The 26,269-nt window shown below is 49.7% G+C and overlaps 1 protein-coding gene across 1 annotated transcript in view; it reads left to right on the forward strand.

The window, feature by feature from the left end:
* Window positions 1-390: 390 nt before the first annotated feature.
* LOC146866381 (alcohol dehydrogenase 1-like) overlaps window positions 391-26,269 on the forward strand; it is a 286,340-nt gene continuing 260,461 nt past the window's right edge. The window contains exon 1 of the mRNA XM_085636258.1: window positions 391-539. Coding sequence (XP_085492384.1) covers window positions 522-539 — 18 coding nt within the window. The 5' untranslated portion in view covers window positions 391-521. The remainder of the gene's footprint in view (window positions 540-26,269) is intronic.

The raw sequence follows: 26,269 nt of genomic DNA on the forward strand, positions 1-26,269 counted from the left end.
TGTGCTTAGAGTGAAGCTCCACCCCAAAATACATTTTTAAATACTTTCCTCAGAATTGCCTGGCATTATGGGTAATCTAGCATTTGGAGTGGCACGAAAGACCCCCATATGCCCCTACTCTGATTCTTAAAGACATCCGTTTTTACAGTGCTTGGAAATAAGTAGGAAGTGCCTTATAGAGAACATAAAAGCAAATTATTATGTTGCATTAGTGGTTTGAGTGCCTGGCACGCTGCTCTCTTTACTTGTAATGACAGGTTTCCTCATGCTTCGTTGTTTGCGTGTGCTTGTTTCCATTTCAGCAGCTGTAGCTTTAAACTTAAAAAAACTTGCTTCTTTCCCTCGGCTTTTTTACTGGCATTTAAGAAGGGCTGGGCACATGAGTTATGCGCCTTACATCTGATTTAGGCTTGTTAAACCTGCAAAGGCGGAATTGAAAGAGGTCTCCGTTGTAGGTTGCCTGGCAAGTAGTGTCTGCAGACAGCCTACGGATCCCGCATCCCGATCGGATTGGATACATCATGGCAACTGCGGGGAAAGTAAGCAAAACATTTTGAGAACCAGCGATAATTTAGTTAATGATGGAATAAGAACATGAATGTTCACATTAGATGTAATTCTTTAACTGAAATAATAACAAGCTAGGCTGCCGAAGTGATCTATGTAAACGGGGTTTCATTTAAGTGCTGTGCATTTAAAAACTTTTTTTTTAAATCACCTTTATACTTAAAACTCACTACTTGCTTCTGGGCGTATAATTCTTTCTTCTTAAATACAACCGCCTAGTTGGGGGTTCGATTGACTGACCGATTTCCAAATAAACAACGCCATATTTGCATTAAAAAAAAATAACGGCATGAAGAATGTATTAAATGTATCAAATGGCCCATCGAGACAAATTGAATTGAAGTTTTTGTACAGGGCATGCTCCGGTAACTCACCATCAGCAGCGTAGATTGGTGGGTAAGACTGAGGGGGTTGGTTGGGGTGGGGGTTTGAGGCGTTAGATTTCTCAACAATCACGCTGGAGTATCTTGTGAAAATACATTTTGGGGGATATGTACAATAGAAGTGGAGGAGGGTGTCGTCAGTGCTTTAAATGGAAAAAAATAAGTGCAGGTACTCATTAAAATGAGCTCGAGGTGTAGTGAGGGGGCGGGGCTAAGGGCAAGACATGATGATACTTAACAACTTCTATATTAGTTGCAGCACATACCAAAACACATGAGAAATGTGTTTATATAAACAAATGAAAGAGAAATGCGATAATATGTTAACCCCTTCGCTGCTGCGGACATTCCGCTGCAGCGCTGGGGGGGGCAGGGGGGCAGCGCGGTGGGCCTGTGCTCATGACGGAGCCGCTCCGTCATGAGCCACAGTTGAGCTGTGCTCATGACGGAACGGTTCCGTCATGACTCCACCCATATGCGTTGTCGCCCCGCACAGGCGGGGAAACAGCGCCGCGCAGGCGGAGCGGCCGCCAACAGGATTGTCATGACGGAACCGTTCCGTCATGAGCACACGCCAACCGTGGCTCATGACGGAACGGTTCCGTCATGAGCGGGGAAGGGGTTAACATTTCCTTTTTTTGCAATAGTTGCACCTTCTTAATGTCATACTGTTAATTGCTGTTTGGCACAATACTATATATTTTTGAGCACGCGAGTAGGAAGAAACTGGAAATACCCCCACGTCGCACCAAAGCTCTTATGGCACCAAGCAAATGAAGCAACTCATCATGACCCTCCCCAGAAGATATCTCTTGTCTCTTCCATCAATCTATCCATTCAGCCTACCATTTACCTGCTGATGTCCACCATTTAACGTTTACATTCTATCGTCTATTCAGTCTTTCATCAATCATTCAGTTTTTCACCATTCTGTCTATCCACCCTTCATATCCAAACCTATCCATCCATCAATCCATCTCCAAACCTATCCATCCATCAACCCATCTCCAAACCTATCCATCCATCAATCCATCTCCAAACCTATCCATCCATCAATCCATCTCCAAACCTCTCCATTCAACTCTTCTCTCATCCATCTCTTTATCCACCCTTTCCCTCATCCATCAATCCTTTCACTCATCCATCAACACTTTCACTCCTTTATTCCATCCACCCTTTCACTCAATCCCTCCTTTCACTCACCCATCATCCACCCTTTCATCCATCCTCCCTTTCGTTCATCCATCCAATCTTTCACTTATCCACCCATCATCTGCGCTTTTATCCAATAATCCACCCTCTTTCATTCATGCATGCTTTCACTCATCTATCCATCTATTCATCCATCCATCCATCTATATATCCACCCTTGCTCACTCTTCCATCCACTCACTCATCCACTCACCCTCTTTGTCGCAGAGCAGACATGTACAAAGTGCCACACATTTTCTTTAAAATACCTCCTGAGAGTGTCTTGATTCTCACTCTCTTTCACTTTTTTCTTACAAAAACTGGCATACAAATGCAGACAAACACACAAAGATAGCAGACACACAAAAGATTCAGGCATTATAAAAGCCATCTTTTCTCTTCACCGACCATGGCTTTTTTAATTGCCATCAGGGCCGGACTGGCCATAGACTGATTGCCCCTGCCAGGGGACTTACATGATTCCTGTGCGTGCACGAACGCACAGGATCGTGTGAAAGTGATTGACAGCACAGGGCCTGAACGGACCCTGCTCTGTCAAGCACAGCATGATGGGGAGCACCCGGACATTATTCAACTGAGCCCTGCTGAATAGCTCAGCTGGGGCTCAGATCGGGGCTACAGAAGCGGCGCCAGAGACACGTTCTACTCCTGTTCACCAGCACAGCGAATGAGCCTACCCTTTTATGAGTACCGGTACTCTCCAGGGCAGTAGAAAAGTGCCAGTACTCAGAGTGATAAATCAAAGAAGTGCCGGTACTCAGTACCGGTGAGTACCGGCCCATTTAAAGCACTGGGTGTCGTTAGCCTCCCGGGCTTAACGACACGCCCGCCACTTCGGAAATGCAAGGCTGCACCATATTTACAAGAAAGTGGTGTAGCCTTGCGTTTCCCCCTGTGACGGCGCTATGCCAACGCAGGTACCCTTGCACCAGAGTGTAAGGGTGTCTGTGTGCAGAGAAGGATTGGTTATGTGTAGGACGGTGTCCCATCCTGCACATAAACAATCCTAAAATGCCATTTTGTAACTTTCATGTGTGCTGCATTATGTAGTGTCATGAAGTGACGCAACAGCAGCGTAAAGTTGTTGCAGGCGGCTTGTAAATCTTCCACAGTCTTTTTTTCAAACATTTTTAAGACCTTTAAAACAGAAACAAGAGCGAGTGTGTGAGTGTGTGTTTCTGTCTGAGTTTTTGAAAATCCCTTGTGTGGTGAGATCCGACAGGCACCTCGTCTTACCCGCCTGAAAGCGCCTGTACCCAACTATATGCTACAGAATAAATCTTTGGGGGTAGGGTGTTACACCTCCCTGAAGCCACGCCCCTGCTCACCATTGCATTGGCTCGAACACGCAGTTTATCATAAGGTGTTCTTTTGTTAAAGTTGTTGCATACAGTTTGATCAACTTTTATTTTTAATTTCTGTATTTTTCAGGTCTAAGACGAGTTTAATTTAAAGGTGTGTTTCCTACGCATTTCACTAGGCTTTTATCACGTGCGAAGCTGCTATTTCTCTTTCTATTACATCGTCATGCTTTTAAATAACTGTGTACAATAAAGTGTACATCCTCATGCCCGCCTTTCTAAAGGCACATCTTTTTTAAATCCCGTGGGGCTTATTTACAAAGCCTCTTGCACCGCCGGTGCGTCACTGTTTCCCATAATAAAAATGACGCACCCGCGGCGCAAGGGGCTTGTAAATAAGCCCCCCTCAATTTATACAGTAGTTTTAAATTCGTCCACACCTTCTGCTCGCTGCATTTCTTTCACAAAGTCGCCTTAGGACAGTTTACAAGTCACAGCGAAGAAACCAAGGATAATTCCAAAAGGAGCGGCAGAACATAAATGGAGTAAATTAGTGCAGTTCCACAGCTACCGCTCATCATGCGCGTGATGGTTTTGTGTGATATCTGGTATCCCCACCGAAGCATGGAATGGGTGTTGTATTGCACATCAGAGAGTCAAACGCGTTTGTGAAGCTGAGTTTCGAGTAACTCTTCTGTATTGTATCACTTGGGTTATATGGAATTGAAATTAACTCAAAATCAACAGCTTTATTGTAAGTAAACAATGTGATAAAAATAATCCATCCGAGGTCTGCTCCTAAATAAAACAAAGATTGGAAAATGCAATCAGTCTCACCTGTAACTACCAGAAGCAGAGCTATTGGCTTTGCCAGTTCCTGCTTACTTTTATAAAAAAAATACTAAATGGGCATGGGAGTGTCAATATGCACACATGGGCATGTACGGGAATATATTGGGATGCTTTGTGCTTCACTTCATTACAAACCCAGGAGCAGATCTACAAGGAAGTGCCGCAGCGTGGCACCGCAAGCCCTTTGGCTGCGCCACGCTGCGGCACAGAAATGTGACATATTTACAATGATATGTCGCATTCCTGTGCTGTTCCCTGCGCTGGCGCACAAACAGCTGCCATGCGCTGGCACTCTTGCACCATGGTGCAAGGACGCCTGCGCCATGGGGAGATTGTTTTTGTGCAGGAAGGGGCACCTTCCTGCACAAAAACAATCACTACAGGCATTTTCCTCTTTCAATGTGTGCTGTAGAATGCAGCACGCATTGGAAGTGGAAAAAAACGAGGAGAAAGGAAAGCATTTCTCCTCGTTGCACCTCACTACGCCACCCCTATGGTGAACTGACACATTTCCAGGTTTACGATTTCACGTAAATCTGGAAATGTGTCTGGTTCCATGGGTGTTGCGTGGGAACACCCACAGCAACATAAGCCACTATCTAGGACTTTTCTGGTTGTTCTCTATTAACTTACCATTCGAAGATGACCACCAGCCATTGTTGAATGTTAAATTAAGAAAAAAGTGAGATGCCACTCAAATAGGTAGAAACGAGCAGCCCAACTTAAAAAAAATCTAAAAAAAATCAAACCAAAACATTAAAGCTTGGTGGGAGGGTACAGGAGCATTGGTCAAGCAAGGATTCAGGAGGGAAGAAGGAAGAGAGAGTGCTTATGGGTTAACTTTATACTGGTGGAATGTTATCATAGGTCAGCTGTGACCTAGTTGTGTTCTCCGGGGTGATTCAAATGGAGTTCTATCATTTAAGTGTGAGGCAGTTGGGTTGGAGATGTAGGAACCGCCAGTTGGCTTGATGGTCTGCCAAGGGGAACTGAAATAAAGCATCTTGGAAACGTTCACCTCATTATCTTTATTACCAAACTTAACAGAGAGAGCTGGGGAGTGGTGGTAGTGACGTGAAAGGTGAACAAGTGGAGGAGCAGAGAATGAGGAAAGCCATGCACTAGCATGCAGTGCTAAAACGCAAATGAGATGCAAACCTGCAAAGTTAAAATATAGGGGGATATTTTCAAGGACTGGCAATACCTACCGCAAACGCCAGTTGGCGGCAGTTTTTTTATCGCCGCCTTGCCCTGAAAACTATCGTCATATAAGTGGTGTATTACCAAGCCGTCTCTACATGGCGATAGTATCAGGGAACGGCGGTGAAAACTGCCCCTAACATCAGCATGATGGCGATAGGAAATCCGGCGTTAGCTGGCAATAACTACCGATAGGCCCATTAGCGGCAAAAAATCTCACGCTAGTCAGCCCAACATGAGTTTTTTTTTTGTTTCTAATGCAAAAAACTACTTTGTCAGTCAACCTCCCTTATAAAATAGTAATAAAAAACAATAAAATGCAGAATGGAGCAGCCAGGGACAAGTGCAGCACATATCAACAACCTCTGCAAGCTAGCCAACATCCAGGATGACCAGGATGAGAGCCATGATGCCTCGCTGGACCTGCGCCTGGACCCTGGATGCCTCGCTGGACCTGCGCCTGGAGCCTGGATGCCTTGCTGGACTTGCGTCTGGAGCCTAAATGCCTCGCTGGACCTGCGTCTGGACCCTGGATGCCTTGCTGGACACGGCAGCACACAATGGAAAAAGCAAAAAGGAGGAGAAATAATGCATTTCTCCTCATTTCACCAACTTAAGACCAGGGTTTCCCTGGTCTTAACTTTGGCTCTGTCTCGTTTGTGCCTCCCTTGTACATAGGGGCAAATATAATGGATGTTGCGGTGGACCGCCCACCGCAACACCCACTGCAAGCCCCTTTCACACTAACCATAGCCTGAAAGGGGGCCTTATGTACAAGGCAGCGTTAAGCCACGTTAAGTGGCTTAACACTTCCTTGTACATAGGGCAAGGCCCCTATCGCCATGGGAACATCACAAAAAGTGACGTTCCTCTGGCAATAGGGGCTTGTACATATGCCCCAGAGCGTCTCCTGGATCATAATTCACTATACCTTGGGTCATTTATCTTACTTGTGTCAGAATTACCAGTTCCTGGTTAATCTTTTTCTTCAGTAAAAGATTTAGAACTCTATTACATTTGAGTGAGTAGGGAGCCATCACATATGGATGAGACATGCAGGGGATTTACAAAGGAGCTCTCAGAATGGAGACATCGATCTACAGTGATTAACAGTAAAAAGGGTAAAGTCTGAAAGTCCTGGCAGGGAGTTTGTATGTGCCATAGGGATTGTCAGGTCAGAGGTTGAAAGATGTACATATGGGTTGTAGGAAGGGATATTACCATAGTTTTGAAATGGAGATTTCAATGCATTGGATTTGCTTGTTTTTTCTTGTTTGTCATTTTATTGATGGGTTGTCCATTAAGGCTATGGAATTTTGTGAATGGGTGCATTGTTACGTCTGTGTTCCCAATATGATTTTGTGGTTGAGTATGAAGTAGTCCTTTTATTAAAATGAACTGAAACAAATTGTAAAGATGCCTGCATATAAAGAATAATCTATAGAACAGTGGATAGAACCAGATTCAGTATAGTACAGTTATGTGCTTGGGAAATGTGGGCTTTCCAATGGGTGCAATGCATTTATCTATTTTATAAAAATGATGAATTTCTCTTTCCAATCCTTCTTCTAGCCCTATCACTCAACCCAATATAGTGCCATAACACCACTAGTGGAGGTGCATTGATTGCCCTTGAAGTCTCTTCGGGTTCTGCATTAAAGAATGAGGAGAGATAGAGGCTGTCCATTGTGATGGGGCGGAGGCCCAACGTGGTCTGGTGCACACAGTTAATGGTACTGTGACCATGAACACGCTGCATCTAGTGCTTAAGGTACTGGACGTGCAACCCAAATCTCTTTAGAACCATTGGTGCCACTTCTATTCCAGCTACAACACGTCCCCGACTCAAAGATTACCCCCTTTACCTTCAATTTTCAAATATAGGGCTTTGCTTTTTCTATATGGATACATTGTCACATCTGTGTTCAAATATGTTTTGGTGATAGAGCATGAAGTAGTCCTTCTGTGAAATTGAATTGCAACATTAAGTGTACCTTGGGTTGTATGACAGAATATCGACCAGAAAAATATTCCTATACAAAAACATTGCAGAAACAATATCTAGGCCAAACGCATCAACTTTAACTGCATATGGCGTGAAGCACAAGAATATTGACTACCAAATTATTATGGACTAAAATACCGACATTGCATTGGCAAGTAATTGATTTAAACATAACAAATATTATTGTGACCTAAAAGCAATACATATTTTAGAACAATACAATGCATTTTTTTAAATATGTATAACATTAGAACACACAACCAATAGTAGCATCTTATATATTCAATTCATAGACATATATGTGTAAGAAATAATATAAAACAGTTATATTTATTTATAAATTAAATTATTTATGCAAAAAAATCAATCTCAAATGAAAAATAAAATATGAATTTGTATTAAATAATAAAATACAATGTACACATTTATGTTCAATAATACCTTTAAAAGAAACAAGTATTTTATATTCAGTAAACCATGAGTATACCATGATAGGTTCATTAAAAAAAATATTTAATGAAATTAATATTCAACAGGTGCTAAAGGACACACCAAAAATGATAAAATATTTTTTTTAAACAAAACACAATTAAAAATATCAAAGAAATATAATTATTTTTATAATATGTTCTACAATGAAACACTCTCTAGATATGAAGAATCAATTTAAACCCTACCATAACTACAATTCAACCATACTGGTAAAATACATATATTGTGGGGGGTAGGTGGAATCAGATTTACCATTGTAAGTTCATTCTAACAGACGTTAGGGAAATACATACATTTGGGCCTCAAATATACTATTCCAACTCCAGTCCTGCAAACATTGTGAAGAGTGGATACATTTGGTAGGCTGAGAGGTTTAAGATATAGCATTCTTACTCTAGAAAACAAGAATTGGAGAAAGTTCACACATAGGGTCTTATTACGATACTGGTGGAACAGTCAGGATGTCAGTGGTCATCCCACACCCGACAGACCATCGCACTTTGATGTATGCAGTCGGACCGTCAGCTGTCAAAGAAAAGACCGCCACATTTGACACGATCTAGGATCCCGTTGGGTTGGTGGTCGGAATCGTATCACTTGCATGGAGGCGGTGCCTGCGCAGGCACTGCCATAGTGATTACGATGTCCATTTGCGGCAGCCCTTTCATGGCCGTCCCACTGCCATGAAAAGGCTGTTGGACACAGACTATGGGTGCCCCAAGCAGGGCCCCGTGCCTCATGGGCCACTGGAAAGTGGCCCTGGGGACACATGTAGTACACCAACGCACATTCATGCACCTTGTGCCAGGCACCACATGGTTCCTGGCACACGGTGCATGGATGTGCACAAAGTGTTCTTTCACGCTGCAGCTTGTGCTGTAGCTCTTTTCCTGGGCCGCAGCACAAGCCGGAGTATTAAAGAGCACTTTTCTGACAGCCAGCACTGGGGTCTCATCCTAATTGGGCAATTGGACCACTGCCTGTTTGTCAGTCAGTCTCCTGACCAACGTGATAACAGGCGACGGTCCGACCGCCCATTATCGTATTGAGCCCATAGTGTTGGTCCCATTTACTAGTCTAACTTCAGTGCACCAAACATTGTTGAAAGTGCATAAATTGAGGGCTCAGATTTACTATACTAAGGGAGAGCCCACGTGGGCCTGTAGGGCCGGCTGGCTGTCATGTATCGCTTTGCGACTAATGCCGCACGGGCTCTGCTCTATGCCTCCACTGCGCCAGTGAACATTCTCATGCTGCTGCCGGAATGCATAGTTCATCCTCAACAACGCTCTTTATTCAGAGCACACAACCTCGGACCATATGCAGCAGATCAGCCTATCAACTGCAGGTGGCCTTGGTTTTACATTGACTTTCTAAGCCCTGCACCTCCCTCTGTCCTTCCAATTTCCTTTTCCTGCACTGCTGCAGCTGCTCCCAGGCTTTCGCTTAAGGTGACAGAGGCCTGCCCTCTTGTGATCCCTTTCCAAAACAATTCATGCATACCACTTTCAAGTCAATGCCCATTTCTCTAGAGGGCCCCTTTGCTCTGTCGCAATTCGTGACATTGAAATGATTCTGAAAGCTGCAGAGCAACCACCGTCCAATGCAATGTGCTTAGGATTCGAGGTTCTGCCTGTCATATGCAAATGTTGCTGCTGAAAGTTGGTATAAACCTTTACATATTCTTTTCAGTTGTGCTAAGAGCCAGCATGGCACTGGTGCTGTGCAGCGCGGTACATTAGCAATCAAGAAATATAATGCAAACAAAGATATTTAGTAACACATTAAGCGCTGAGTAAACAATTTTTAAAGTGAAGTGGAACAAGAAATCGTATATTTTATTGACTTTAGTTCCTAGGATAAATTCTTTGGCTCCTGGTGCCAAGTCCAACACAATCCGTAGAATAGTAAATTCTAGCTTAACAATGTCCAACCAAAATTTTGCATTTGTATGCCCAGCAAAAAACATTACACACCAGCGGTTAGAAGTGTGTTCTAAAGCACTGTATAAAAAAAATAATCATATAAAGTTACTGGACAAGTATCTCGAAACAAAGATTTACTGTATGGTGGGTCCAAACATGCACCTTTTAATAAAAGCACGGTTAATCAAACTTCTCCTGCCACAATATAGTACTTTCGAAACAAAGCAATTCAGTTACATTTTCTGGTGTTAAAAAGGGAAACTAAAGAGTAGTAAAGAATGTACGTGCAGCTCCCAGCATCGCATGACATGGCTACAACCGGGAGGACTGTGCTGGTGTGGCCAGGATTTCTTTTCTGTTGACAGAGGGTCTAGAGACTAAGGCAGCACTGCAGCAGCTAACAATGGAAGCCAAGTACAAGCTAAACAAGAAGAGCAGAACAAGGCACCCCTTAGAGTTTATACAGGCATTTGTCCTTGATTTCAGCACTTCCAGGTCACATTTCAACTAATCCCCTAACTGAACATATTCTTGGAGTGGACGGGACTGGAAATGTTTACTGTGTTGTGTCCTAGGATTGGAGGAAACATGCACTGGAGCAAAATCTAGTGTGCTGAACAGTAGTGGGTGCCAGTGAACTCCACTACGCGGAGGTGGGTGGAGTTTTTGCTGAATCCCGCACTCCAAGCCGAACGGGGATTGCCAAAACGTGTCGCACTCCGCCAGCAGATCAGACTTCACTACACTCCCCTAATTCTAACAAAGATTGTGAAAAATGCACACACTGGGGAGAGAGGATGTAGGGATGGAGTCAGATTTACTATTCTAACTATTCTATCTCCAGTTTAAGAAAAACTGGGGAAAGTTTACACACAAAGGGCCATATTCACAAGGAGCTATCGCTGAATTAATGGCACTTTATTGCAGCCAAAGTTGTGATAAATTTACAACCTCTATTCACAAGCTGGTACTAACAGCCCACAGCACCAGTTTACCCACGATCGCAGCCGCAAAAAACAACGCCACAGAGGACCCCCACAACTATCGCTAATGAGATGCAGAGTAGGCGTTCCCGGGCGAAAAGCCGCAACCACACCACACCTCAACATTCTCAACGACCAGACAGATCAGCGATAAAAACACAAAACAGGCGATAAGGCGCGTTAGCACCAGGAATCCTACACCTACTCTGACCTGGTGTTAAGTCAGACGGCAGCCAGCACCACAAAAGGGAGCACAGCCCAGGGCCACATCGGAAGGGCAACAGGTGTCAAGGAGCCACTCATCATGCGGCCTGGACACCCAAGAGGGCCACAACACCCACCGACACTAACCCAGGACCCCACCCCACACCTAGAACACCCCCCCCGGACAACCACAGAGGCAGCGCAGACAAAGACAGCGGAGCCCCAGGAAATGCACCAGCCTCACAGACCCAACATCTGATAGTGTCACCGTTCACTACAGGCTGAAAGGGACAACAATCCTACGCATCCTGATCATCATCGCCTATCAGGCCTATGGCACCAACATAGCTGACAACCAACATCCCACCCCACACCAAGCTGCTGGACTGGCTGCACCTGTTGGCCCCTGGCACCCCCAAACAACACCCACCAGAGTCAGAGGAGTCTCACAGCCAGCCACATCCAAGTCCCCCACACCTGTCCTGGACATCACCATCACCCTGGTACCCCAGTCCCCATACGTCCAACACAATGCGCAGGATCTGCTGGAGACCAAGCAAGGACCAATAGCCATAGCAGGATGCAGGCACATGTTGGGGGCAACCCAGAGCACACATATCCCACCTATGCCCCCTGGTGACACAGCACACAATCACCGCAACAGGAAGCACACGTCTCACATCAATGTGTAGGCAACAACAGAACACCGTGGAACCTCCAACAATGTCGCCTCCAAATACCCAGCCACTGTGCACGATTCCTTCACCCTCCGACAGTCCATCAGCAACCAGCCTACCCAGGATGGCAAAAATGGAAATGCAGAGCCCCATGGCAAGTTTCAAATGGACACTCTACTCACCTCAACTCCACAACCATGCAACTCACCACTCTGGCAATGCACACGTCACAAAATCACTACCAACATGCACAACAACATGACCACCCACAAGACACGACAGAACAACTCACAATGGTTACCTGGCCAAGCCGTGAACATGAGCCATCAACTGCATGGCACCTCAGCCACACAACAGCTGAATGTGGGGGGATGTGGGAATCAGGCATGTGTGAAGGATGCAGTAGAACCATGATTGGGAAAGTACACAACGCCAAGAGGGGCGGAGATGTGCTGGACAGGCCGCAGTATGCAGAACACACCCATATCCATGGTGACACACTCCTCTGGTGTATGGAGTCTAGTGGACAGTGGACGCAACCATTTCACCCTAGCCAGTGGGGGGCCTTGCAGAAATGTTGCCTGTTACGCCCCGCCAAGTGTGACCGAAGTGGGATGGCCCGGCGTACGCCACACCAGGGTATGGGTGTGAATAAAAGACATGCAGCCCTGGGCGTGGTCCTCTTCCGGAAAGCACAACGTCTCTGCCAGGGTGGCGCCTCTCACCCCGCCACAAGGCCGAGGCCGTCCTCATGAGCGGTGTTGCCTGCGATGCCATGCGGCTGCTGGATCCTGGCACGCGGGACCACGAACCCATCAGGCCTGCCCCTGCGCAGTCACGCCACACTGATTACCTGCCGACACCGGCGTGTGTCAAGGAGAGGGCCCACCCCATGCCGGCGAAATTGGCAGCCTCCTCAGTCCATCACGGCCTCCACGACACAGGCCCGCTTGAGTCCTTTCTCGTTGACATACTCTACTGCCGCCTTCTGACTGCTTTTTCGGCCCAGTTGGTCACATGTGCGAAAATGTGTCCAGATTCATGAATGGCAGTGACCCCAATTCCGGGCCAGCGGCCACAGCACCAGACCCACCCACCCACCCCGATCAGTGAGGCATAGTTCCATATGGGCTATTTGCGACACGTGGTGCCACTAACCCTGTTCAATGCCTGCCTGCGGCACGTGGTGCCACTAACCCTGTTCAATACCAGCCTGCGACACCTGGATGAGGGACCAGGACTACCCAGCGGACCAGTAGGTCCCACATCCAGCACCTAGGTGCAAAGCACGAATGGCAGAGTCCACACCAGTGGTCGCACAGAGAGGAGTAAGAGGAAAATGGAGCTCAGTCTGGACAAAACCTGGGTCACATACACGGAGGTGTCCCAACACGTGGTGCCACTGAACCTGAACTACACAGGCCGGTGGGGCCATCCAACCTCTGTCAGCGACACTCAGTGAATGGGCCGCGCTGACTGCTGCCTCAGGCCTACACCACGGTCAGGTAGTTCACAGATTCGGAACTGAACATCAGTTATTCATGTCATTGCACGCACAGAGAGGTGTAAGAGGATGACACATTGCAGTCCGGAGGGAGCAAGATCATCGTTACGGAGGTGATCAAACACTACCGACAAATGCTCTTGTGTCACTAACTCTGTGCCTTGCCAGCCAATGACACGTGGCTGTGGGCCACTGCTGATTGCTGCCTCTAGCCTACACTGCGGTCCAGTAGGTCACAGACTCTTCATTTTGCAATGACTGTGTTCATATCAGCGTACCGGCATCATCGCAGACAGCATCCCCTCTCACCCCCGGCGCCACTAAGTCTGTTCCCCGACAATCATGGAAACTCTCTGGTCAAACATTGGTGGCGTCTGAGTCTATGGCCTAGGGGGCAGTTTTCATCCTCATGTAGCTGATATGTAATTGGTGGTGGCAACGAGGCTGCCGCATTCCACTCCTCCATTTGCTGCTTCCGGATAAAATCAAACCTTTCGGCATCATGCCCTGGAGGACACCATCCACTGTCCCCTGATACCCTCCGCAACATACACCTCGGACATTGATGGTGACCCGCTCAAATCGCATGGCCCATCTGACTGCACCGCAAGTCACTGTCAAAAGGTTGGGTGCCTGTGCCAGCCGCTGTGCATCCGGGGCCACTAACTCTGTACTAGTCAGGTCCGCGACCCTTTCTTCTGGGAAATTGGATGGCCCCTGAAGCATTGTCCTTGGGGTCATCAGCGCCATTTCTCTGTGGCCCTGTGTTGTACACAGCCTCCGGGCCCAAGAGTATCCCAGCAGGGCTCACACACCAAATCGAGTCCTGACCGGTCCGGACGTGGCATCACCACAGGAGGCACACGCCACCACCGCAAGGACCACCTCCAACAGCTATCTGCCACAGTTGACACGGTGGTCCTGACAGACTTACGGAGTTGCTCAGACCTGTCGTGGCTGCCATCATTGGCCTGATACCCTGCTTAGCACTCCAGGTGCCAGTGACTCAGTGCACCGCAAGCCATTGTCCATTACTGATTGACATTTGTGCTGTGGAGATGTTGCGCAGCAATGTCACCTCATGCAGTGGGGAAGGGCTGCGACTATGATGAGGAAGATTTGTCAAGTGTGCGGACGGGAGATGGCCCAGACAATTAGAGGGCAGGAGGCAACATCCCCAAGGCAGGAATGCAGACTGGAGGTGGTAGCTGAGCCACACGACTGGAACCATTACTGGGTATTGTGCTGTGGACTGCACACACAACTGTCACCTCAGGCAGTCTGGGAGACCTGGGACGTTGAGGAAGTTGATGCAGGTGTAACACCCCACTGCATCTGCATTAGGACTAACACGAAGGGACACAATCCTGGCATTACCTTCACATGAGCTCGCCCATCTCTAGTGCCCCTACCTCAGTGCACTGCAACTCATGGAACCTCCTGACTGAATATTGGGTGCCCTCTGTCCTTACTCCCGCTCCCACCATGTTGCTGTGCAGTTGACTCTGTTATGCATGTGTTTTCGGTTTCCGTTGCACTGGTGTCCAATGTTCAAGTTGTTGCCAGCACCAAGCATTCCGTGTGGACTGGCTTACACTCACCCCACACACATCCAGCACAGGCGTCACTGTCCATGTGGCCCTGCCAATAAAGGGGCTGGGCGCATGTGCACATAGCCAGTTCGACATGATATGTATGTGTGTCCCTGTGGTCTTGTTGTATGCATGAGGGCCCTGGGTCCTGTGACATTACATTGTGCTGTGTACATCAAATGCAGACGTGTCATCGCAGGCAGCGGGTTGTAGCTTGGACATGTAGCTGTGTTGTAACCCACTCAATTGTGTCCAGGGCCATCGTACGTAGAGCCAACATGGGTGTGTGACTTCTATTTGAGCGCCCCTGGCCGTGGTTCTGTACTGTGAATGTACATCTGCATGTGTCTCTATGGCACTGTGGGTCTCCTTAGTGGGGTGCTGGTGGTCCCTGAAGGGTGATGGACTCCTACGTATGTTTCCTGGTTCACATTCCATGGGTTCGGCCCCCACCCACACCTTTTGGGCCACCTCCTTTCTGGCATAGAGGGACATGGCATTGGGGTGCGATGTGTGGGTGGGTGAAGTGTCGTGAGCCAGCTGTGCTTGTGAGTGCTTCCTGCTGTGTGGTCTGTTGCAGGCTGGGTGTTCTCCTCTGAGCAGCTTGGCTGTCCGGGTTCTGGTGGGGGGTTGCGTGAGATATCCATGTGCTGTTGTAGGGCGTTGGTGTCGACGGTGTGGTGGTCCTCTCCGGCATCACTGATGTGTTGTATTCTGTGCTCTGCTGAAGGTGTTGTGTGCCCCTCTGCGATGTGAAGGGGAGGTTCGTATTGACTTTGTGTTGACATATATGTTGGCGCATTGTGCAGGTTTGCATGCAGACTGTATGGCAATGTACATTGTGACTGTCTGGGGGGTGCAGGATTCTTCTGCAGGACAGTGTACATTTGGTCTACATGACGGATGTGAGGTCGTCCACGTACATTTCCATTTCACAGTTTCCGGCTCTGTCAGATGTAGTAGACATGTTTCTGTGCATGTGCTGAGCCAGTTGTGTCCTCTGTTCTGCAGTGTCGGCTATGCGCGTTGTTCCTCGTTGTCGTCAATGTGGGTGTGCTGTTTGTGCTATGTGTGTGTGCTGCAGTGTGCCAAGGGGATCTGGGCCATGGACGTGGGTGATTGTGGGTGTGCAGTGTGATACACCTCGTTGTGCATGTGTGCCATTGTGCCCACTCCCCCGTCCCCCCAGTCCCTGTTTGTTGCACTCCCTGTTGATGTTGTGTCAGATCCTCTCGAGCTGTGTCTCTACTCCCTACTCCTTGCACCGTCTCCACACTGATGACTATGGCCTGGGTTTCCTTCAGCTCCTCCGCTGGCGCTGGACTGCCACCTCCTGTTGTCATTGCTGCCTTCCTGTTGGCAGTGGGTTTCTGCCTGGTTAAGGTAGTCAGGTAATGCCGGCGCCTATTGGCCTCCTGGATTAGCCTCCTCGGCACTCCACCAGCAATCCAGGTGGTCTGCTTGTGGGTCAGTTGCTGGTTGTGTTCTGTCACCTCCGGGACGCTGGTCATGTTTTCCTGTGGTCTGCACCCCGTCTTCCTCTCCCTCTCCCTCTTCTTCTTGGCCTACCCCGGCCCAGTTGTTCCTTGCTGCTAGTCTGTGGTGGTTGTGGGGTTCGGGTTGGCCCCTGCACTGTGTCAGGGTGCATCCATGTTGCTACGCACTTTGGATTGTTTTTGGTGTATTTTTTCTGTGGTTTTTATAGTGCATTGTTCTGCCAGACGCTTGGGATTTGCAGGCCTGTGGCTGGTTTCCGCTACTTTTTGTACCGTGGTTGGCCTCATCGCATTTTCTTTGTGTTCATGTATCGCATTTATGCGGCATGGCGTTGATTTTGACGCAGACATTTGGCGCGTTATCTGGTGACTATCACATGCTACCGCCTTGTTGTGAATCCCACGTTGTTACAGTGTTATTTTCCCGCGATATTGAAAGTTGCGTTACGCTCCTTTTGCGGTAGTTATCACTCGGTCTTATGAATATACCTCAAAGACTGGGTTAGAATTACTTTTCTAATACCAACTCAAAATACGCTGTGCAAAATGCATACATTGGAAGATGGGGTGTCTATTACTGTTGTAAATCCAATCCCAAAAATATTGAGGACTGTGACTACATTGAGACTGGTGTGTCAGATTTGCATTTCCAATGCCAGTACAACAAACATTGTGGAAAGGAAATACATTGGGACATGTTTCATGCATGATTGAGGCACACATAATTTTCTGAAAGATTGAACAGTTCAGATGCTTAATGCTATCTTAATGTTTAAAATGAAAAAATGTTTTTTGTCAAACATTTTACAGACTGTGAAAAATAAAAAACAAATTGTTGCCATGCTGTGATTTAATTGATTGCATCTCCAACTCTATTCTTTCCACAATTAAAGAAATTGTTGCATGAGATGAGTCTTATTGCTGACAATTAGTATTACTATTTTTCCAATATCATCGGAGTAGCAGATTGGAAATCACACACCACTTTACCCTCAATAAGATCATAGAAATGCCATCACACAACAATTGACACTGATGGCATTGCAGGTCATTAACTCCTATCATTTCTTACCTTCCCTTTGCCAGATGTTAACACCTAACCTCTAGAAAGCACTTGGTGCAACCACTAGGATCTACAACTGCAGTGTAACCTGATTCATGGTAAAACTCTGAAGGTGAATGCACAGTGTACATCCAGTGTAAAATATAACCAGTATGCAATACCTAAGACCTGTATTCGAGTTATAAACCTCCAAGACCTGAAACCTTCACACCTATCATGTACCGGCCAAGGATTAAAACCATTATCCGTCTCTTGTATGTGTTTTGAGAAATATGAAGTATTTTAACAATTGCTGTGCCAGAAGTGAAAACAAAACATTGCATATATTAAATGAATAATATACCTGTAAGTGAAATGAGTTACATGTTTACTATAATGAAATCACAACTTTTGACAAAGGTGACATAAGAGGATGTGATAACATTGAAGTTGATACACACATGGGGGGCGTGGCCAACCGGGCAGCGAAATGGCCGCTCTGTGAGCGAGCTCCGCCGGCTGCACTATCAAATCCTGAATTAATCCTACCCAAATACGCGAAAAGTCCCGTAGTTTGAACCGGAGGGTGTCGCACATCGAGCAGCGCTGCTGTCGATCGTCTGGGGGCAGCTGGTGGCCGCGGAGCCGAGCTGTGCCCCTGTCTTCCCCGCCCGCTTGGATCCTCTGGTGAGCGCCCGCTGCTGAGTGCGTTGGAGACGGCTGGCTGCGGCGGCGCGAGGCCGGTGCTGTGCGGGCCTGGGGTGGAGCGGCTGGCGGCTCCCACGGACCGGGAGAGAGTATCGGAGAAGAGTCCGTCGCCGCGGGAGCGGCACCATCTGGGGTCCCGGCCGCTGTGCCCCGTCTGCCGCGCTGTGTGGAGCGCTGCCGGGCCGGCCTGCGCCCGGCCGTGGAAGGAGATTGCCCGCGCGGCGCGGGCGCCATCTTGTAGACATCGTAGAAGGCAGCCGGGAGTCTGACCTGTGCGGCGCCTGGCGATCACTGGCCGACAGCCTGGCCCGCGCCCCTACACACCTGCTGCAGGGGTGGCCTGTAACTGCTGCATATTTCCTGCTGGGCCTGGAGACTGGCGACTTGAAGACGTGGCCTGACCTCGTTGAGGGCGGCTGGGCCGGGACGGTCGAGACACCTGCGGAATCGGAGGGGACGGCAGAGTGACCATACGCGGCGCTGCAGGTGAGCGTCAGTTGGACCGCACGGGGCCCATCACACCACACCCGCGCTGCACGGCAAAGAGGGGGCAAACGAGACCTGGCTGGCGGGCGTGCTTCCTCGCTGTGCCCCAACCGAACTGAGGCCATAGGGGTGCAGAGGAGACGGGGAGGCTGCACCCCGAAGGTGGACCCCGGCGCGAGGGGCGCTGACCGGGAAACGCTGCCATACCGGACTGCCCCAGCGGTCACCTCCTTGCAGAGGACGGTGTCAGGCCAGTCGCCATGGGAGGGAAAAACGAGGCGAAACAGTCCCGGCTCACATTTGAACACAAACGCCAGGCCAAGCAGCAGGCGGCGGACCTAGAGGAGGCGGAATCTTCCTCGCAGGGGTCGGGGCCTGAGGGCGAATACCGCGCGCTGATGCTCGAGGTGAGGTCAAGCCTGAAGAGTATTGATGCGAAATTGGACGCCATGGCCTCACAGCTGGAGTCAGTCAAGCAACAGGTGGACTCGCACGAATCACGGCTTGACAGCCTGGAAAACGAACGCACTGAATGCTGTGAGTTTCGACAGGAGACCAAGCAACACCTCTCGTTTGTGGATAAGGAACTGGCGTTCCTCAGGGCCAAGACTGATGATTTAGAGGCCAGGTCCCGCAGATCCAACATCCGCATCACTGGCATCCCGGAGACGACGAGCATGGGCAAGATGGAACCCTATGTGTCGGAGCTGCTCCACGAGCTCTTTGATCCGGCGCTTTCCCCGATGTTCGCGGTCGAGAGAGCACACCGATCGCTGGGGAAGAAGCCACCAGTGGGGGCGGCGCCGCGCCCGATCCTGGCTAAGATCCTGAACTTTCAAGACAGAGACCTTATCCTACGCCTTGCACGTGAGAAGGGGAAAATCGAACATAAAGGTAACCACATCTCCTTTTACCCGGATTTCACCCCTCTGGTGCAGGCTGCCCGGAAAGAATTTCTGCCTGCCAAAAAGCTGCTCCTACAGGCTAACATCCCATATGCACTGTTATATCCAGCCAAGCTGAAGGTGACCTATGAAGGCACAACTCATTACTTCACCGAGGCAAAGGAGGCGTTGAAGTTCGCTAAGCGGCTCGGTGGAGCCGCGGCTAGACGCACGTCGCCACGTGCGGAGCTAGTGGAAGATCGCCTGAGTGACAATGATTGACCGTGACGTGAGTAGGCGGCCAGGGCCACCCATGCTGTTTAATGTGGGTTTTGCGAGTTGGGTTGTTCGCTTCCCGCCGGCGATCGCTCCGGTGGGCCAGATTCGGAGTTCTGGGGTGCCGGGTGAGGCCTACCCCTGATGTGTGAGATTTAACTCCAGAACTGGGACTCCTCGACAGGACAAGGGACTTGGATGTGTTCTGGGTTGCTTATGTTGCAGCCACCCTGTGAAAGCGGGGGAGTACGTTTGGTGCACCACGCCCCGTGGGGTATCTCCCATTGATTGTGGGTAACATGTGCACATGTGTTTTACGTGTACATGTTGGGGATCGATCACAACCTGTTTGGGGGGTTGGTGAGGGTGGGGGGCGGTGGGGGAAGTTGGGTTTGTTGCAGTTCAACATGTTATGGTACGATGGATATGATTTTTGGCATTTTAACACACTGAGGACACATATGGGGCACGGTCTATACACTGGGTGGGCGATACGGTGCAGGGGCGAGGGCGTAGAAACACCACATGACTGATAGGGCGACGACCGTTAGGTTATTGACGTGGAACGTTAGAGGGCTTGGGGACCACAAGAAAGCTCGACTAATGCAGGGGTATCTCGCCCGACACAAGATAGATATCTGCTTTCTGCAGGAGACGCACCTCTCCTCCTCTCCCTCACACAGGCTGAAACACTCACGGTGGGCAGGGGTGTACTCTGCTGTTTATTCGAATTATGCTAGAGGGGTTGCAATACTTATACGGGCCGGGCTAGATTGGAAGGAACATCACACTGTATTGGACAAGGAAGGCCGCTATGCCATCACACACGGGGTGCTGCAGGGGAGGGAGATTGTATTGGCTGCAGTGTACGGACCTAACATTGATGATCCCGGCTTCTTCAGGGAACTTTGGGCTCAGATTATGTTACGGGATTGTTCCACTATCATTCTAGGCGGGGATTTTAATGTGGCACTGGTGGACGCAATGGACCGTCGGGGGGCGGGAGGACCGACCCACATCAGAGCGCGACAAGTCATTTCAGATATCATGGCCGAGGGACTGCTGTCGGATATATGGAGAGATAGGCACCCCACTGATGCTGTAGGAACTTGCATAACGAGCCAGCATGCGGCATGGTCCCGGCTGGATTACTGGCTGGTCTCGCCGGAGGTGGCGTCCTGGGGTGTTGAGGTGGACATTCAAGCACGGTCACTATCGGATCACGCCCCCTGCATGCTGGAGATCCGCGTACCTGATGCCCCTACCCGCGCTTTCTCCTGGCGACTACCCCAGCACGCGCTCACAGACTCTGCTTTCACAGAAGAAATTAGGGAGGACATTGTGAAGTATTTTGAAACCAACACGGGGTCAGTGGCTACCGAGGCGTCCCTTTGGGACGCCTTTAAGGTGGTGATCAGAGGTCAGTGCATTTCCAGGCAGGCCGGGGTTCTCAAGGCCATCCGCGGGATCCTGAGCAGATTGGAGAGGGAACTACGGGACTTAGAGATACGATTCTGTGCTGACCCGTCGCCTTCACTGGCGGCCCAAATGAAGGCCAAACTCCTAGAGTTCGAATCTGAGGCGCAGCGTGAGGTAAAATTCCTGGGTAAGCAGGCGGAGGCCCGTCGGTACGGGGAGGGAGATAGGCCTAGCAGGACCCTGGCGCGGCTGATTTCCCCGCGCGCGCAGTCTCACTTTATCGCCTCCATACAGGACATGGGGTGTGAGCTTCGGCTAGGGCACGATGCAGTCCTGACTGCTTTTGCCCAGTTCTACTCATCCCTGTACACTTCTAAACAGACCACGGTGCCTGGGTCCCTAGACGCCTTCCTCGACTCGATCGCCCTTGTTTGGTTTAGCGACCACCACCGCCGCTACATGGATGTCCCGTTCACTGCCCGTGATGTGGCGCAAGTGATAAAGAGCATGCCCGCGCATAAAGCCCCTGGCCCGGACGGCCTGACCACCACCTTCTATAAAACATACGTTGATGAACTTGCCCCCCAGCTCCTTTCGGTATTTGCGGAGGCCCAGGAGACTGGCTCCCTGCCGGACTCGATGCGAGAGGCACTCATAATCACGCTGTTGAAACCAGACAAGGACAGCCAGCTGCTTGACTCGTACCGTCCGCTCTCCCTTATTAACGTGGACGTCAAAATCTACGCTCAACTGATAGCAGACAGGCTGCAACCCCTGTTACCGATGGTGGCGCTGCCCGACCAATCGGGGTTTATCCCCGGCCGCGCCACGTCCCACAATTTGAGAACGATATTCTCTGTCCTACATCACCTTCACCCCTCTGTACAGGCGGCGGTCGTTTTCCTAGACGCAACGAAAGCGTTTGACTCGCTGGAGTGGCCCTACCTTTTTAGGATTCTTGGGAGAATGGGATTTAGTCCCCTCTTCATAAACCTGATACGGCCCCTGTATGCCGCTCCAAGAGCACGGGTGCGGGTGAATGGACTGATCTCACAGCCTTTTGGCATATCGCGCGGGACCAGGCAGGGGTGCCCATTGTCCCCTCTACTTTTTGCCATTGCCATGGAGCCTCTAGCGGCTCGGGTCCGCCAACATCATACCGCACGGGGTATAGGCTTTAGCTCCCGCAGCCTGCTGATCTCCCTGTACGCAGACGATGTGACATTATATGTCACCAATCCAGCCGAGAACCTGAGCCCGCTTCTGAGGGAATTTGTGCGGTTCGAAGGACTGGCCGGTGTGGCGATCAACTGGTCCAAGTCGGTCGCGTTCCCCCTGACGGATGCCACACTGGAGGTAACTTCAGATTATCCCCTGCGCTGGGAGACTGACTCGGTCAAATACTTGGGGATCTGGATTAGCCGTAGCCTGAACGACTTGTGGTTGCTGAATTTCGGCAGGGCAGTAGACTGGCTGGAAGGGAAAGTTGGACTCTGGAATAAGCTCCCCCTGTCTCTGGTTGCGCGGATTGCCCTCGTAAAAATGGTGGTCCTCCCTAAGTTTTTATACCTATTCGTGAATGTACCCTTGCCTCTGACGACGCATTTCCACACACGGGTGCGTTCACTTCTGTTGTCGCTGGTTTGGGCTGGGGGCCAGGCTCGATCCTCCTGGGCGCTGCTTACTCTCCCGTTGCGACAAGGCGGACTGGGGGCCCCAGACATGGCCTTATATGCGCTCTGCGCGCAGGCGCAGTTTCTACACTTCTGGGTGTTCCCCACACCTTACCAACCGCATATTGCAGTGGAGACGGCGGCCGCTGCTCCCTTACCCCTGAGTGTGGCAGTATTCGGAAAGCCGTCCCGCCCCACCGGAGATGTGGACACGGTAGCCCTGCTTCGCTGGACATGGCGGGAGCTGAGACGGCGGGCGCGACTTCCCCTCCTGTATGCACCGGCAGCCCCCCTGAGGGGCAACCCCTTGCTTCCCTGCCTACTTGATAGAGGGGGGCCTGTTGTGATCATAGGAAAGACGCTGCGCACGTTTGCTGATATTTACCCGGAGGGCACCTTCGGAGTTCCGACGGTAGAAGAGTCGGACTCGCTGGCGACCTTTAGTGATCTCTTTACCCTACACCAGCTACGAGAATCCTGCAAAACGCTGTGGCCGCAATTCCCGGAGGAACCCCCTCAACTTCAGGCATTACAAAACTTACTCTCGAGAGCTTCCCCCAAAAAACTGGTGTCCCGGCTATACAACTGTATGCAAGAGCAGGCCCCAGTGGTTGTACCTACCTCGCTCACTGTGTGGAACGAGGAACTAGAGACCCCTTTGTCCGAAGAGCAATGGGCCTTTTGTTGTGGGCAGCTGAAGGAGCTGTCCCCTAACTACAGGCTGCGCCTGGTTCATTTCAAGTTCTTGCACAGGTATTATCGCACACCGCGCTCGCTGCACCGTATGGGCCTGAGGGAGGATGACAGCTGCTGGAAGTGTGGGGCCGAGCGGGCCTCTTTCCTGCATGTGGCATGGAGCTGCCCGCGCCTGGAGGAATACTGGGTGCAGGTCTTCACGGCCATAAATCAAATCCTTCTCAGAACTGACGCACCGTCGCCACTTCTGGGGCTGTTGGGTTGTGTCCAGGCTACCCCACCAAAGACCAGGAAACTACACGCGCTACTGCTCCTTTATGCTAAAAGACAAGTGGCGGTGCGCTGGGGCCGTAAATCCGTGCCCAAATTTACGGAATGGGTGAGAGATGTTACATATGGCAATGCACAGCTGGCATACTACTGGGAGACGATGCCGACCGCTTCCCGTCCGAGGGACATCTGGGAGCCCTTCCTGCAGTGGACCCGGGAGGGGGCGGGTTCCCCCGACTCTCCACGTTCCCGGGCGGGGGCAGTTTCAGACGACATGGGTTGAGGGGGCTGGGGGGTGGGCGGAGTCGGCCTAGCGTGCTGGGCTCCAGCCCACTTTACAGCTGCCGGTGGTTGTCTAGGTGTGCATGCTCTGTGACGGGGAGGTGGGAGGGGCGGGGTGTCTCGCCCGGCCGGACCGGATAATGGGCCAGTGGGGGATATGGCTGGAACCACGTGGGTCGCGTCACACTTGGGTCCTATGCCTACCAAGGTTCGTAACTGCTGTATGCCGCTTGCTATGTAGTGCCCCCTTTGTAGACTTCACTTCTGTATTGTTACGTGTGTACTGTTGGTGCGCTGCTGCTTTCCATCTGTACCAGAGTTCGTGTTAGTTTTGGTTCTGTAAAAATGTATTTGGGTGTTATATGAAAACTGACTATTGCATTCACATTGATTTACAGTGCTTGATATATTCGGACACGGCCCACAGCAGCGGGCGCTTGCAGCATCTTTAACTGTATTGTCATTTACCTGCTGACCTGAATAAACAAATTTATAAAAAAAAAGTTGATACACACATGCTAAGGTGTTAAAGTAATAACATATTGTCAAAATAACACTGCAACTGAACCCCCTTGCCACCATGCCCATATTTTAACCCATTCACTGCTGACATTCCCCCCATACAATTACTCAATCTGTAGCTCCAAATGCAGTGCCAATACCAATGGGCATCCTGGCATAAACCTAGTAAAAAGGCCGACAAACACTGTTCTGTCATGTTAAGTATGGTGGCTAGTTGGTGGTGTAAACAATGCAGCATTATTAATCCTACAAAATAGAACATTCAAGTAGGCATGAAAAGTCCAGGTTCAATGTTCCATATGAAGCATTAGCAATCCATGTGTGCAGCCCTGAGGCTCCCTGTCACTCCACCAATGCTCCATCGCTTCCCCTTATTCCCTACGTGGACAGACTACTCCATCATCCACTTAAAAATGAGCATGCCACAAGGCAACACGTCCAGCGGCATAGCCTACCAAGCCGCTGGAGCAAAATCTCAGAAGCAGACTAACTCAGGGTGCTGAGCATGGAGCAATCCAATCCTACACATGACGTCAGCAAGGACATCACCAACTTCAACAACTTGATAAAGAACTTTGCAAATGCCCTCATACCCATCAAATCCAATGAGCAAAGAAGATCCAACAAACAGGCCAGCTGGTACACAGAAGATCTCTGAAAATCGAAACGGCATAGCAAGCAGTTAGAAAGAAAATGGAGAGCAAGCCACAACACCATCGACAGAACCACTTACAAGGCTACACTCTGACGCTACTGCCAAAAGCTAGGAGCCACCAAGAAAAGAGCCCTAGCTGAATGCATCGAGACATGCTCCAATAGCTACGAGGTAATCTTCTTGGTCGTCAAGGACTTCACCTCACCAGCAGCTGTCGTCAATGACATCATCCCCTCACAAGAACTTTGTAATGACTTGTCAAAGTTCTTTTATTGCAAAATCGCAAACATCTACGGACACCAACCTGACCTCAATGAGTGCACCACCAACCTTCTCACTGTCAACAAAGAACGCCTCCTGGCCGAATGGTCAACCCTCACCAGAGATGACACAGTGAAACTCATGTGGACTATCCACTTGGGGGCCCCAATAGACCCATGCCCCTGCCACATCTACAATCTGGGATCATGCAGAAGTCAATACTCTCCTCAAGAAACCATCAGCCGAGCCAAACCAACCCCGCAACGTCTGACCCATCTCCTTGCTCCCCTTCCCAGCCAAAGTGATTGCCCAGTAGCCCCACCCTGTTCAATGTCTACATGACACCATTCATCAACATCATCCGATCCCAAGGCTTCACTGTCATCTACTACGCCAATGACGCCAAAGTCATCCTCTTCTGGACAGACAAGACAAACACCACCAGAAACAACTTTTCTAACTACATCACCATGGTAGCAGATTGGATGCAGATTAACTGCCTGAAACTTAACTCTGACAAGACAGAAGAGCTGGTCTTTAGAAACAAAACCTACCCATGGGTCTTCACCTGGTGGCCATTGGAGCTAGGACCAAAACCTAAACCAGCTGACCATGCAATAACACTAGGGATTAGCTTCAATGACAAGTTTAACATGACAGCACAAGTCAGTGCAATGAGCTCCTCCTGCTTCCACATTCTAC

Source organism: Triturus cristatus, chromosome 2_1, assembly GCF_964204655.1.
Source record: "Triturus cristatus chromosome 2_1, aTriCri1.1, whole genome shotgun sequence".
In the NCBI taxonomy this organism is placed as follows: domain Eukaryota; kingdom Metazoa; phylum Chordata; class Amphibia; order Caudata; family Salamandridae; genus Triturus; species Triturus cristatus.